Here is a 14,687-nt window from a genome sequence, read left to right on the forward strand (position 1 = left end):
CATAACTTCCTTAAAAGACCGATTTTGTCACACTTCCTCCTGCATTTCCAGAGTCTACCATGGAGCTAGTAGGTATTAAACAAGCACTTATTTAATAATAAGTGTTGCCCCATGGCACGCGTCTCACTGCCACGCCTTCCGCAGACCTAACGAATCCTGGCATCCCACTCCGTGCTGGGCCACTCTCACTGAGTGTGTGTGACCCACACAGGGATCAGGTCTGTTTTCAGGTGAGGCTTTTCCAGGGGTCACATGAGCAGACCAGACCCTGCTTGCTCTCCCTTCTTCTTTGCTCTGTTTTTTCATTTTGGGCTCCATTTTGAGTTTTGGCTCCATCAGGCCTCTCCTTCAGATCCCAAGGTGACTGCTCTTAGCTGCCCAGTTTCTGTGCTTCCTCATCTCAGTGAGGAGAGTGTTTTTTTTCCCCAGCATTCTCAGCAGCAGCGCTGAGCCTGCCTCTGATGGCAGCGACTCAGGACACATGTCCTCTCCTGAGCCAGTGGGCCCTAGGAGGACAGAATGACCTGATTGGTCTAACCAGAGTCATGTGATCTCTGGTCATGTGAGTGGGTGTAGGCAGGTTCACAAGACCACGTGATAACACCAGACAGAAGTGAGGACTGGTGGGGGGGGTGAGAAGAGAGGGATGGATTGGGGGGAGGGCATGTGGGATGAAGTCACCCTCGTTTCATCATCAGTCTCCCCTCTCTAACTGGAAGGGGGGTGTTTTCCTTTCAGGAATACATCGACGCCCACCCTGAGACCATTGTCCTGGACCCCCTTCCTGCCATCAGGACTCTGCTTGACCGCTCCAAGTCCTACGAGCTCATCCGGAAGATTGAGGCCTACATGAAAGGTACGGACGCCTGTGGCAGGTGGCACACCTCTGTGGTCATAGGACAGGCGTTGAGTGGGGTGGGAGGAGGGGTTCTGGTCTTTTTAAGAAGCACTTTGGGACAGGAAGCAGTTGAATTCCAGGGGGCACATATTCTGGGGGGAGGGCCAGCAGAGTGAGGAAATAAAACTCCCAGAGTGCTATTTGGGAGAGTGGCTCCAACCACTTCAAAACAGTTTTGTTTTCTTGTCTTGAAGCCACAGAGTGGCGATGAAGTGTCCCCATAACACAGTGTTTGGAGAGCAGGAGTGTGTAGAATAGCGCAGCAGCAGGCGGGCCAGGGGAGTTATGTAACTGGGCGAAGGAGACGGGGAGATTCAAGGGCCGTTAATCAAACACATGGAGATCTGTAGTGTGGCGGCTGGACCTCGCGGGTACGCTGTGTTCTCGCAGGCAGGAGCCTCCCTCTGAGCTGCAGGAGCTTCTCCTGCCAGCTGCAGGCCCATGTCCCTGAGGACTCACCCTCTCCATCTCCCGGGCAGGGCAGCTCCGGAGAAGTCAGGCTGCCTTTCCAAGGTGTTTGTTTATGTGAGAAGGGCTTTTTGGAAATATTCATGTTAACAGTAACCTCCTACTTTTCTCTGCTTGGTCCAAGCGTTCCCTGCTGAGAGCTCTTGTTTAATTTTAAGGAGATGTGCTTTGCCTGTGCCCTGGGGCTATGTACGGATTCATGGTAGGAGCAGGAGGGGCAGCCTCTGCTTCTGCCATCCAGACCCTGAGTGTGGCCCGCACACGCAACGTTGAACCCTAACCTGGGGGTGACTTGGTCGCAGGCATCTTTTCATGTGACAGTGGTGTCAGTGGATAGTTTGGCTCACAGGACCATTATGGGAATAAGGAGAACAGCATTTATTGGGTATGTGCCAGGTGCCTGGCATTGGGTTAAGCTTTCTCCTTATAGTCTCTCTTCTGGTGCTCATAAAGGGGCAACGTTATTCTCCCCAATTTCATAGATGAGCACTGGAGGCTTGGAGAGGTTAGCAGACATGCCGACATCACCTAGCCTGTAAGTGGCAGAGCCAGCATCCAGCCAGGCCTCTCCGACTCAGGCTCCCCAGCTCCTAACCCCGGAGCTTGACTTTCATGTCCGTGGCCTGAGGGCCCTGGATCTAGCCAGCACCTGGCATGGGTGCAGCCATGGGCCCTGAGAGAGTTGGTGAGTCCTTGGTTCTCTAAGGAATGTGTCCTGCGAAGAGCTAGGTGCTGGGTCTGGCCTTCCTGGAAAGGGGTGTCGAGGTCCTGGCTGCCTTGCGTTCATCCAGTGGTGTGGAGCATGGACCTGACTTCCTGGGGGACCCTAAGCGAGCGGACTTTTGCAGCATGCCAGCATCCTTCCCTCCTTAGATCTGGAGTGGTCAGTGATGATGTCAACTTCCCTTCGCTTTGTGGGTCCAACCAGAACCCCCAGATGAGAAGTAAAATATATTATGTTTTGGCTGAAAGTTGGTTCTGGAAAGGAAATCCACCTCTTCCCAGGGTGTGTGTGTGTCGGGACTGTGTGAAGGGACAGGAGATCGTATTAAAAGATGAGACGTCCCGATGAGTGGGAGGAGGTGCAGGTCAGCAGCCACGTCTCATGTCCTTGACACATCCACTAGTGATGGCTCTGATAGGATTGTGGAGGGTACCTCGAAGAAGACTGTCTCAGAGCAGAGAGCACAGGCTTTGGGGGGAGATACACTGAGATAGCGTCCGAATCTGGGCTCTTGGTGCCTGTGGTTTTTGGACTAGTCCCTTGACCCGGCCCTGTGGTTTTCTGTAAGGTGTGGATAATATCCACGGGGTCCGGGGCAGGGATAGCTGGGATGAGGTCTGATGAGCACCTAGCACAGGTCCCGGCCCATTGGGGTCACCCAGGAATGGCAGCTGCCATTATAATGAAAGGGGCTGAGACATCTGGGTTGGGTCTTGGAGCCTGTCTCGATTTTTATGGGCAGAGAATCAGGGCTGGAGGTCAAGGGTGAGCCTGGGCTTGGAGTATGAGCGTGCACGGCCTGGACCGCAGGGTGCACAGGAAGCAGGACTGTCCCTGGTGGGCAAGTACTGAGGCAGTAACAGTCTGGACCTCCCAGGCAGGGCAGCGGTGTGAGCAAAGCCGAGAGCTGACGTGTGAGGTGCTTGTGTGGGAGAGCTCAGAGTGGGGCACTTGGAACACCACATGCAGTTGGGTGGGACGTTATTCGTGGGCAGCCATTGAAGGCCTGTGCACCGGCCTGTGAGGAGATGAGAATACATTTTAGACAGACCAGTGCAGACATGGCCTGGAGACAGATTCTAACGGCCTCTTGTGAGGGTGACATACGCCCAGCCACAGGCGTGAGGGGCTGGTGACTGGCTCCAGTGGGGAGAGAATCAGACCCCACTCTGCTGGCTCCAAGAATCTTCAAACCCAGGTGTCATCAGCTCAGGAGCTGCCTGCTAAGGGGGACACCCCCTCTGGGCCCAGCAAGAACTTGTGAACCAAACCCTAAAGACAGACTTGGTACTAGGCCAGCAGGAATTGTGTGGGTGGGCCGTGACCGCTGCACCCTGGGTTTTCCTTATCGTGCATACTGAGCCGGCCTGGTATTCTGCCAGGAGGGTGGTCAGAGGCTGGGACTTCCTAGAGCCTTTTCCTGCCCACCCGGGAGCTGTTCATGTGGAAGCGCTGTTGGTCCCACCTCCCATCCTCCCTCCCAGAAGCCGGGCTCCTCCGTTCAGACTCAGAGAAGCTCTGGGAAGCACGTCCCTGGCGCTCCTCCACCCCACTCCTGCTGTTCCTGGTGGTGCCTACTGTAAATGGCCATAATTACCCTTTAAGTGCCTCAGACAATTATAGCAAGTGACACTGCTTTTGTGTTGGGAGAAGGGGCTTGGCGGAAACTAACCCCCATGCTGAGGCGGCTGTCCCTGTCCTCAGAGAGCCTGGAGGCCTGCAGAGAAATAGGGCGGGCCATCTGTCTCCACGCAGAGCATCAGCTGTGGGAGACACGTGAGACCTGCTGCCTGGAGTTCCCAGCCCCACCTGTCTGAGCACCTGGGCAGCCTTTCTGAGGTCGGTGCCATCTCACTTCCATGTTCCCTGAGCGCATCCTCTAATTCAGAGTCTGGAGGGGAAGCAGGGCCCTTTCTCTGCCTCAAACCCGTCAGTCTCAAACCCGCTGATTCGGTTAGTACTAAAGTTGCTTCAACAACAGAGACCTGAAATCACGGTGGTTTAAATGAGTTAGAATTTCATTTCTCTCTCATGTACAAGCCCAGAGGAAGGTCCCTTGGTACCTTCCGGTTTCTTCCCCGTCTTCTTCCAGCTCATTGTGTGGTGTGGCCCTCCTGGGCCAAGGTCGTGCTAAAACTCCAGCCATCACATCCAACCAAGGTCTAAACATCAGCACGGAGAGGGGCCGTAGGAGAAAGGAAGTAAAGGAAGCAGCGCTACTACCTGTAGGAACGGTTCTGGAAGCTACAGCATGGTGCTGCTGTGTTCACACATTATTGGCCAGAACTGAGTCTCGTAGTGAGCTACAAGGGAGCGGGGGAACGTGGGCTATTGTGTGCAGCTCTGTGCCCAGCGAAGACTTAGAAGCTTTGTCACCACGGAAGAAGGGGGAGAATGAGTTTTGGGGGTCAATTAGTGGTCACCCCACCCTCCTAGAAGTGGGTTCCTGCCTGGGTGAATGACTTAAAATGACCATTAACTGTCTTGCTGGCCAGGGGATGTGGCTTCAGTTTGTGACCTGAGCAGTAGGTCCCTTCCGCATAGCAGCGTGAGGTCAGTAGGCTTGCAGAGTGACTCACTCCAGGGAGCCTGGGCCACAGGTTTCCCTAGTAGATGACAGCTTCTGGGCAGGGCTGCACCCACACCCCTTAGCCAGAGGCACAGATGGCACTGAACCTGGATCTAATTCAAACCGAGCGCAGGAGCCTCCCAGAAATTACACATGGCCTTCTACAGGCATGGGGGCAGCGGGGAAGGGCACTGTGTCCACAGGCCACGGTTGCCATGCTCACACCTCTGTAGGCCTTTTCTCTCACTGGTGCCTGCTTTGCCGCCCAGCCCTGGGATTTGGAGATGGAAGTCCCTAGACCAAGGCCTGGCTCTGCCTCCGCAGGTTGAGCCATTCTGGGCAAGTTTCCAGCCAGCGCCTGAACTGGCTGAAGCGATGTGTGGGAAAGCACTGGGGCTGTGATTGGATGAGGCCAGTTTGTCCCGTAGGCCCGGGGGCAGCAGCTGGGGAAGGGTCCCAGGCCCCGGGGCAAAGTGCTTGAGAGGCTCTACTGAGCCGGTGAAGGCTGTAGGTGAGTGGTGGCTCTCCTGTTCCCCTTTTCCCACAGCCTCCCCACATGTGTTCTGGAGGTGACAGATGGCCATCTGACGCCAAGCCTCCCTGGGGAGGGGTGTGCAAACCACAGATCGAGTGTTTCTGCTTGTGGTTTTATGGGAATTTAATCAGTGCTCATCTTGGAGGCTGTTTGGAGGCTGGATTGAAATGGAGTAATCTAGACACCAAGGGAAGAGAAAATAACATTCCTCGGGGCCTGGGAGAAATAATTCCCCACAGAACATCCGCCTGGGGGGTGGGGAGGGCCCCTGGGGGTGCGGGGGCTATGTGTTGATGTGCGGGGGGCCTCTCATTCAGAGGTGGAGGTTGGCTGTCCTGTTCCCCCTGGGTCAGCTGCAAGGCACTCTGGGTGGGAGAGGCAATGGTGGGGGCGGGACTGGGGGTCAAGGCGCGGGTCCGAGATCCATCTAGGCCCCCTGCATTGTGTGGCCTGTGCAGGTCCCTTTTCCTCGGAGCTTGCTTTGTCATTGCTCAGGAGGGCAGCTACACGCCAGGCACTGTTGGAAGCACTTGACATGTATTGGCTAATTTAATCCTCCCGTTGACCCTGCGAGAAAAGTAGTACTGTTAACAAGCGCATTCAGCTTGGTCTCTTGGGGCCGTAGAGCTTCTGGGGGGCCAAGTTGGGATCGGAATCCACACCTCTGGCCTGAATCTGCCTCCCACTCCTCCTGTGTGCTGCCCCCTCCACCCCACTGTCCCTGAGCCTGACCGGGGAGGTGTGGGCAGCACCGAGGCCATGATGGATACAGTCGGGGGCCCTGCGGCCTGGGGCCAGTGATCCCTGCGCCTCTTGGTACCGTCCACACAACGGGCACTGCTCCCGGGTGCCCTCTGGTGTCCAGTGGAGAGAGACTAGCAGCTCTGTTTAGTTGAGTCTCTCTGCCCCTTGTGTTTATGGAGGAAACAGAAATCTTGCCTGTTCTTTTTTGAGGGCAGCAACACATATGGGATGGAAAAGAACAGGGCTGTGGTGCTGACAGGCCTGGGCTCAAATCTCAGCCCCCCCCTTGTGTGGCCTGGGCAGTGACTGGCCCTCCCTGGGTCGTTTGCTCGCCTGGAAGACCAAGGTTACCATCACCTCCCTGAGGGGAGGTATGCAGGTCTGGCCCCATTCCCTGCAGCGAGGGTGGCCCATAGTGAGGCGCTGTGATGCTGTCAGCTCCCTCTCCTTGGTCTCGCCAGGCACTCAGGTTTGGGGTGGGAGGCATGTGGCAGAGCCAGCAGTGGGCAGTGGGGCCTGGAGTTGAAGAGGACAGGGGTGTGCCCCCTGAGAACTGCCGCTCCTGAGTCAGGGCCAGCTTTTAGCCCTGATTCTATGTAGGAGGCTGGAGTTTGGGATCAGCCTGCCCAGAAAATGCTTCAACTTCGAGTGGGCTTCTGAGGAGCTGGCCCTCAGGTGTCTGTCTGCCGTGCCTGCGTGAGGGTCGACTGCCCTACCCTTGGGGCTGAGGCTGCAGGGACAGTGTTGCCGCATCCAGGGTTCTGGTGTGAGGGAGGATGGGGCACCAGGTGAGGACAGACTCCTGGAGCAGGGGCTGTGGAAGTGACGTGAGCCCATGAACTATGGGGTGGTGGGGCCTTTGGGTGGATGCTCGGCTCTTGATTCGCCTGCTGGACTTTGGTGTTTGTCCTGGTTTTCACATCGGCCGCTTCCAGCCATCCAGACAGAGACCCGGTGTTCAGGTGGAGGTGGAGGGTCCGCAGAGCAGGATGGTGCTTTGGGCCCCTCTTTAAAGCCCCCATCCCAGGGCAGGTTGAGGACTGGCTGTGAGCTAAGCCTCTATTTGGAGGCTTCTGGGCCTAAATCCCAGCCCTGCCCTGGGGGGAAAGCGCTGATTAAATTGTGACACACCAACGATAATGAAACATTTCAGAGCTGGAAAATGGAAAAGAAAAAAAGCAAAAAAAAGCCGTGTCTTAGAATCAGTGGAAGAGAGCAATAGTTTGCCCTTTCCGCCTAACCTGTGTGGGTCCCCTGCCCGCTCCGGGAGAGCACACTTTCGGCGTTCCTGGACTGCACGCCTCCTGCGGGCTGCACAGATCTGACCTTGAATTCCCTCTGTGGACGTGCAGGGCCCTGACTGCTGGTGACTCAAACATGCTTAACCTCAGCCTCACTTCCCAGAGGCAGCCCCTCCCAACAGTGTGGAATCCATCCTTCTGGAGCCTTCTCAGACACAAACAAATGTATATGTGCTTTTTAACAAAATAGCAACGGGGTCATATTACGATGTTCTCGTAAAACTTGTTTGTTTGTTTTTTTCTCTCTCTCTCTCTCACTTAATAGAGAGCTTGGCTCCTTTCCACGTCAGCCCCTAAAGATGATGGATATCAGGTTTGCTCTGTCCTCGATGCAACATATTTCAGCATGTGAACGAAAGGATCAAAATTTACTTGATTATGTTACAGGGCTCGTGAGGTCATTCCAGTTTGATTTGGGTTTTTAAACTGGGCTGCAGTAAACCTAGACCTTTGCGTAGTTCTGTAAAACTCCCCAAAAGTGTTACTTCTCAGTCAAAGATTATTATAAACATTTCCCCGGTTGGCAGATATTTACGCGATTATTCTTCAAGAAGTTTAAACAAATTTTACTACTAATTTGCATTTCTTCCATTGTTGGCAAAATTGAGCATCTCTTCACGTGTTTCTTAGCCTTTTGCATTTCTTCTGTGTGAATCTTTTTGTGTCATCTGCCCACTTTCGTTTGGGTTGGTGGTCTTTTTCTTATTGATTAGTTAGAGCCCTTGTTGGATGAAGGAAATTGTCTCATTGTTTAAAAATATGGACTGTTTTGTCTATGGAAGTTTTATCTTTGTGCTTGGGCCAACCTAACATTTTCTGTTCTGCTTTTAGAATATGTACTGCCAGAGAGAGCACTTCAAATATTATTTTTAAAATGTCTTGGACACCAAAACGGCTGCTGCGTTTTGAGAGTTGGACCTGCCTGGGTCCGGAAGGGGCTGTAAATCAGTGGGAACAGCTGTCACGGAGTTAATCCACGTTTCTAGCAACCGTTTCCATAAGCTGGAATGGGGCTCAGGGATAGCCATGTGTCCACCTGGGCTTGTGTCTGGTTCCTGTGAACACGCTGGTACAAACGGCACTCTGTCCTCTCGAGACGAAACAGGTCATTCGCTAAATTAGACAGGGTACCACTGCTCATCCAGCTGACCAGGGCAGTGTCAGACCGGGGAATGTCAGACCTGTGGCATTTGTTTCTTTGTCCCTGCCCCAAAGAAACCCCTCCCCAACTTCAGGCTGGTTCTCCATCTTCCAGTGTTTTCCCCCTGACAGGTCACCTGTAGCTGGGAGCTGAGGATCAAGCTGCTGGCAGGGAGGGAGCAGCTGCCACCAGGGAGTCCAGTAGGGGCTGCAGCCACTGGTGAAATGTCACTCCCATCCAGTGTCTCCAATGAATACAATTAAGGTTCCCTCTGAAAAACGCATAGTAACCAAGTCTATTAGTTTCCTCTGGCTACATAACAGATGGCTGCAAGTCAAGTGGCTTTCCACAACCTCCATTTATTATCTCACAGTTCTGTCTGGAGTCTACCTGGCGTGGCTAGAGGCCCCGAGGAAGAATCCATTCCCAAGCTCATGCTTGTTGGCAGAAGGCAGTTTCTCATGGCTGTAGGACCGAGGTCCCCATTTCTCTGTGGGCTGTCAGCCAGGAGCTGCTCTCAGCTCCTGCAGCCCCCCAGTTCCTTCTCCTGGGGCCCCAGCAACAGTGTATCGATCCTCCTCTGCTTCAGATCCCTGGCGTCCCCTTAAGAGAAAACACTCTGCTTTTCAGGAGTCCATGTAATTCAGTCAGGCCACGCAGAGACTCTCCCTGTTCCACGGTCAACCATGGGGCACGACCTAGTTGTGCAGTAAAATCCACCATATTCACCGCCCCTGGGATATGGCAGGGTGTGCACAGCAGGGGACAGAGTCTTGGGGTGCATGTTAGGGTTCTGCCTGTCACACTGAGCAAACACAGTAGTTTTTCTGTGCACACTTCTAAGTTAAGTTGAATTTAGTTGATATGAAGAATCTTTATGCCCTGTAGCTCGTGTTGGGCCTCTTGGGAGCATATGGCCCCTGCCCACCCCCTCACCTGGTCACATCTCTTGCCATATCAGCCGTCACTCTCCTCATTGCAGCCATGCAGACCTCATGGGCTGACCCCTCTTGGCCTTTGACCTTTGTCCTTGGTTTCCTCTTCCTGAAATGCCCTTACTAGTTCTGGCTTCGGGATTTGGCTCAGGCAGCCACCTCCAGGTAGCCCTCCTTGCTGCACACTCCCTTTCCTGGTGGGCTCCAGTGCCCGCCCTCTCTGCTCCCAGACCCCTGCTGTCCTCAGTCACAGACTGAGCGCTACTGTGTTATCATGTCTGCTCACTGCTCTCTTCTCCACCCAACCAAGGGCCCCTAAGGACAGAAAGTGTATCTTTAGGAACCTTAAATACCCAGGGCAGGGCCTGGAACTGGTAGGCGCTGAATGTGCCAATGAAGGAAGGATGGGTCCAAGAATTAGATACATAAGAAGCAGACACACTGGGGAACTGTCTGAAGCGGAAGTCCTGTGGTAGGGGTTGACCTGTGGCAGGGGCCTGATGGGCTTGGGGCCAGAGGAGAGGGTGTCCCTGGTCATCTGTGGTAACAGGCTGTCGGCGGGGCGGGGGGGCAAGTTTGAAGCGGGTCTGAAACTGGGGGCCTGGCTGGAAAGGTGGGCTGCCATTCCAGGGAGGGCAAGCAGGGCGTCCTGTGCTGCCGGAGGGGGTCTCGTCCCGAGGGCCTCACGTGTCGGTTTGGACTTAGCCTGTGGATGGAGGCAGGGAGGCCGCTGCAGTGTTGGGAGAGATGCTGAGGACCCGGTGGGCGTGAGCGTGGTGGCAGTGGGCAGGAGTGGAGGGAACAGAGCCCAGAGAGATTGGCGGGGCATTGACGTCATGGGTGACAGGCGTCATGTCTGGGGTCGGGGAAGGCTGAGGCTGGAGAAGGAAACGGGGTGCAAGCCACAGCCGTAGTGCACATGTCAGACTGCAGGGCAGGACGGTGCTGTGGGGCTCAGAGAGGGGAGCGGGTGTCTCCCCGGCTGCGAGAAAGGCCGGGATGGAGGGGGCTGGTAGTCAACCTACACAACATGCCTCCAGCCGGGCCAGACTCCAGGTACAGCAGCAGAGATGTGAAGGGAAGGCTTTCCTGGGGGCAGGTACAGCAGAGGCAGAGGCCAGGCAGCTAAGACAACAGGTTACCCACCACCAGGAACAGAGATCGGTCCCTCTGGGGAGAGCCCCGCTGGTTCTTGGGTACAGGCTTGCGATCAGGCCGTCTCAGCCGTTCCAGCCGCCACTCTGTGGAGTCAGGGACCTGGTTCAGGGCCCCCGCCCCTCGAGCTTTTGAGGGAGACTCTGCCATGGAATTCTCAGCCCGCTGCCTTAGAGGGCTCCCCAGGGCCAAGGTCACGGGCTGGTGAACGCTCAGTGCTGTGTTTTCTACTGTGTTTTCTCACACGTCACTGCCATTTCCATTTCTCTGGCCCTGCTGGGGACCAAGAGCCCAGAGCTGACCTCACATTCTACGCGTGGGGTGCTGCCTCAAAGCTGTGCTGTCTGCCAAGAGCTGAGTGGTGGCCTTTGGGGGGTGACGTGGACGTTTGCTGCTGATCTGCTTGAAGAGTCTGAGTTCTGGATGGACAAGAAGGCTCCGTCTCCCTCTCAGTCAAGAGCGTTGTCTCTGGACAGGAAAAAGCAAGCGCGTTGCTTCGTGTCCACTCTGCATTCCTCCTGTCTCCGTGCGGAGCGGCTAGGCTCTCTAAGGTGATCCTGGCCTGTTGTAATGGGTGGACCTTTGAATAATGATACCAGTGATGGCGATGATGGAGGGGAAACCGGCTATGTGTCAGTTTGTTTTAGGTGTTTTATGTGTTAACTCATTGGATCCTCACGGCAGCCCTGCGGGCAGTTCTTCCCATTTTAAAAATTGGGAAACTAAGGCACCCAGAGATGAAGTAACTTTCTTAAGGTCGCTCAAACTTAGGCACCCAGAGTGGTCCAGCCAGTGACCAGTGTTGGGGCTACACAGCCAGCTCTATGCCCCTGACTCCAGGTCTCTGAGATGGGGACAGAATCTTCCTTAACCCACCCAATCCAGGTCCCGAGTCTTCAGTGGGACTATGAGAGTGGGGACAAGTGAGGTTCAGCCTCAAGGTGAAAGGCATGGCTGTGGAGCCAGGCTGCCATGAGCGACGCCCACTCTGCCACATATTGTGTTTTGACCTTGAAGACAGAACTTAACGTCTCAGGCCCTCCATTCCCGCCCATGGATGAGCAGTGCCCAGTCCTGCTCGCAAGTCCAGTTTGTCCCCAGCTGCCTTTCAGGAAGCCAGTTCCCAGTGGGCCGTTCCGTCAGCCTTGAGAACCCCTGGGGCCCCAGCTCTGTCTGACCTCATGCCTGAGCACTGCAGGCAGTGACTTCTCTCCTCCCTTATTCCACAGGAAGGTCCTGAAAAGGCCCCAGTGTCCTGCGCCTGACACTCATGAGAGACAGTCCCAGCCCCTGAGCAGCCCTCGGCCCCATTGTAGGTTCAGAATGGTCCCCTGGCTTGTTGGCAGGACCTCAGTGAACAAGAGGGGACAACCCAACTCCAACTCACAGCCACTCAGCCTCACCTGGTGTGTATTACTGCACACCACACAGGTAGGGACTCAGGGTGATTGTTTAGTCCTCACAACGATCCCAGGTAGTAGGTGCTGCTGTTATCCCCATCTCGCAGATGTGGAAACTGAGGCACAGAGAGACAGCCAGTCCAGAGTGAGGCAGTGGACCTGGGATTAGAATCCAGGCCACTTAGCCCACAACTGCGCTCACCCATAGCCTACAAGGAGGGAGGGGGACATGACGGGGGTGTGTGTGAGGGGGATCTGCTTCTCCGGGGACACACCGGAAGCGCCTTCAGATTTCCAAGTGGTTTCCATGAGTCAGGTTCCCCAGACCCCACATCCCCTCATCCCCACGGCATGCTGACTCCAAGGGCTGGAGCTTTTTATATCTTAAAATAAAATGTGTTATTTCAATTTCATCTCATCCGGGGCTATGAGTGGGTATGAAGCTACACACAACCTGTTACGCAGTTGTTGCCACCCTTTTGAAGCCCCACACAACTGCCGCCCCCCAATCCAGCCAGTGAGCCTGGGGGAGCCTCTGGCTACAGGGAGACACAGGGTATCATCTACTGTAAAGGGAATGCAGAAGGACTGTGGAAGTAGGTGTTAGGGGACATGTGGGGACAGAGCAAGGGACAAATCCTACGTGTAACGGGGAATCAGCAACCCAGAGCAGATATTCTAACTTGTCTGACGGAGGGAGTCAGGGTGTCCCAGGAGAGGACGCCCCCTGTCCGTGCCCCAGAGCGAGGAGGTAAGGCGAGGGAGCAGCACCGAGTGGGGAGGGCACAAGACTTCTGTGATGGGACGCTGGGGCCCTCCCTGGCCAGGCCAGTGGACGGACGGTACATGGCGGACAACGGGAGCAGGAGTCGTGGTGAGGACGGGAGGCCCTCTGCCGGCCCGGCTCTAGACTGGAGACAGGTCCAACTGCCATTTCATCCAGGCCCTCCCTGGGCTCCTCCTCCGGGCTCAGGGCTGTAGCTGCTTACCTTCCCACCCCCCACCCCCCCACACTCGACTGTTCTGAATTACTCATTGGTTGCCGTCATCATGAGCCAAAAAGCCATTTGGGTTTTCAGAGCTGCTGTCAAGCTGAAACTTGGCTTACCCAGAATGCACAGGATGTCTTTCTCTGTCCAGAATCAAAATCCTATGGCTCCTGCCCTCTAACAGTGTAAAGGCAGAGGACAGGTGACTTTGGACAGGTACTGAGTGCGGCATGAACACGAGCCTGCAGGTTGGCGGGCCAGCTCTCAGGGCTTCGTTCAAGTCCATGGCTACAGTCTTCAGGGCTGTGCCAGGTCAACAGCGCCGCCCGGTGGCCAGTTGAGGAGTTGCATGCCTCCTTTCTTGCCCTGTGGGGATTGGTCACACTGGCTCCATGCTTCCCCTTCTATTGTTTCCGGTGCTTACAAGTCACTTTTATTTAGTCTCTCAATTTATCTCACACATATACACTTGTCAGAGAGATGGTTTTTGGTGACACGTGCTTCCTCTGAGCAGTGCTGAGCCAGGGGTAAGGCCCGGTCCTGAGCCCAAGGATTACTGTCTGGTTGCTGAGTTAGAACCCAAACTTGTGGGCGTTTAATAGGGTGTACGAGCTGAGCACCCAAACAGGGTAGCGACGCACGAGAGAGATGCTACTAGAACAAACAAGACTGCTAGTAGGAGATGCCAGGAGAGGTGTGTCGGGAGGTGGCAATGTTCTCGAGAGCTTCGGGGAGCTTGAGCAGTGTGGGGACACGGGGGCCGTTGCTGTGGAGGAGGGAGCCCCAGCACCGTCCTGGGGGGTGGTGAGGGCGCCACTCCGCTTGGAGCCAGGGTTTGGCCGGGCATGAGCGACCTTGGGTTCTGTATTCCGAGAGGAGCTGGGAAGTGGGCTGGTCTGCCCAGGCTGCCGTGACAAAGCCCCTGAGGCTGCCCGGCTTAAACACCAGGAATTGATGTGTTTACACTTCTGGAGGCTGGAAGTCCAAGATCAAAGTGTCGGCAGGGCGGGTTCCATCGGAGGCCTTTCTCCTTGGCTTGTAGGTGGTTTTCCCCCGTGTCTTCTCCTGGTTGTCCCTCTGCCTGTGTCTGGGTTCTCATCTCTTCTTATAAAGAGCCTAGTCAGATTGGATTAGAGCACACCCTGATGGCCTCATTTCCACGTAATCACCTCTTTATAAAGGTCCTATCTCCAAATACAGTCACATTCTGAGGTACTGGGGTTTGTAAGTTCGGTATATGAATTTGGGGGATACAGTGCAGCCCGTAGCAGGAAAGTAAACAGGGTCAGGTCGCAGAGGCCTGGAAAGGCTTTCTTCACTCGTGCTGGCTGTGGACAATTCTTGAGCTGAGAGTTGCCTCATTATGTAGGTGGGAGTTTTAGAAAGACAATCCAGGATCCAACAGCTGTGTGTAGTTTGGGTTAGGTGGTGGGTAAGATGGGCAGGATGCCGGGAACCTGGTGGTTTGTGGGGAGATGGTTAAGGGGTAAGGGAGCCAAGAAGGGGAGTTTTTGCTTCTACTCCAAGAGCGGTTAGGCAGGCGGCTGGGAAGACGCCCCGGTGCTGGGCCACAGCTCTTGTCCTGTGCGTGACCCAGGAGGACAGGCTGAGGCGATGGTTATGCCCGGCAGGCTGGGGTCGCCGCAGCCGCCCAGGCCCTGGGGTGGAGCCGCCCGTCCCAGAAGGAGCTGTGTTCAGGACCTATGTCATAATTTAAAAATACATTTTCTAAATGTGGGGGAGTGGGGGACAACTGTTTTCCAGTGAGGAAACTGAAGCAGATGAAGTTACTCGGCCAGGATCGTGCAGCCGACATGAGGTGGAGTGG

General features: G+C 55.1%; 1 protein-coding gene across 3 annotated transcripts in view; it reads left to right on the plus strand.

Moving 5' to 3' along the window:
* The window catches only part of ITPK1 (inositol-tetrakisphosphate 1-kinase), a 151,240-nt gene that overhangs the window by 108,034 nt on the left and 28,519 nt on the right, over nucleotides 1-14,687 (plus strand). For all 3 annotated transcript variants that reach the window (XM_033108368.1, XM_033108369.1, XM_033108367.1), the window contains one exon: nucleotides 739-856. In XM_033108368.1, coding sequence (XP_032964259.1) covers nucleotides 739-856 — 118 coding nt within the window. The remainder of the gene's footprint in view (nucleotides 1-738; nucleotides 857-14,687) is intronic.

This window comes from Rhinolophus ferrumequinum, chromosome 6 (assembly GCF_004115265.2).
Source record: "Rhinolophus ferrumequinum isolate MPI-CBG mRhiFer1 chromosome 6, mRhiFer1_v1.p, whole genome shotgun sequence".
In the NCBI taxonomy this organism is placed as follows: Eukaryota; Metazoa; Chordata; class Mammalia; order Chiroptera; family Rhinolophidae; genus Rhinolophus; species Rhinolophus ferrumequinum.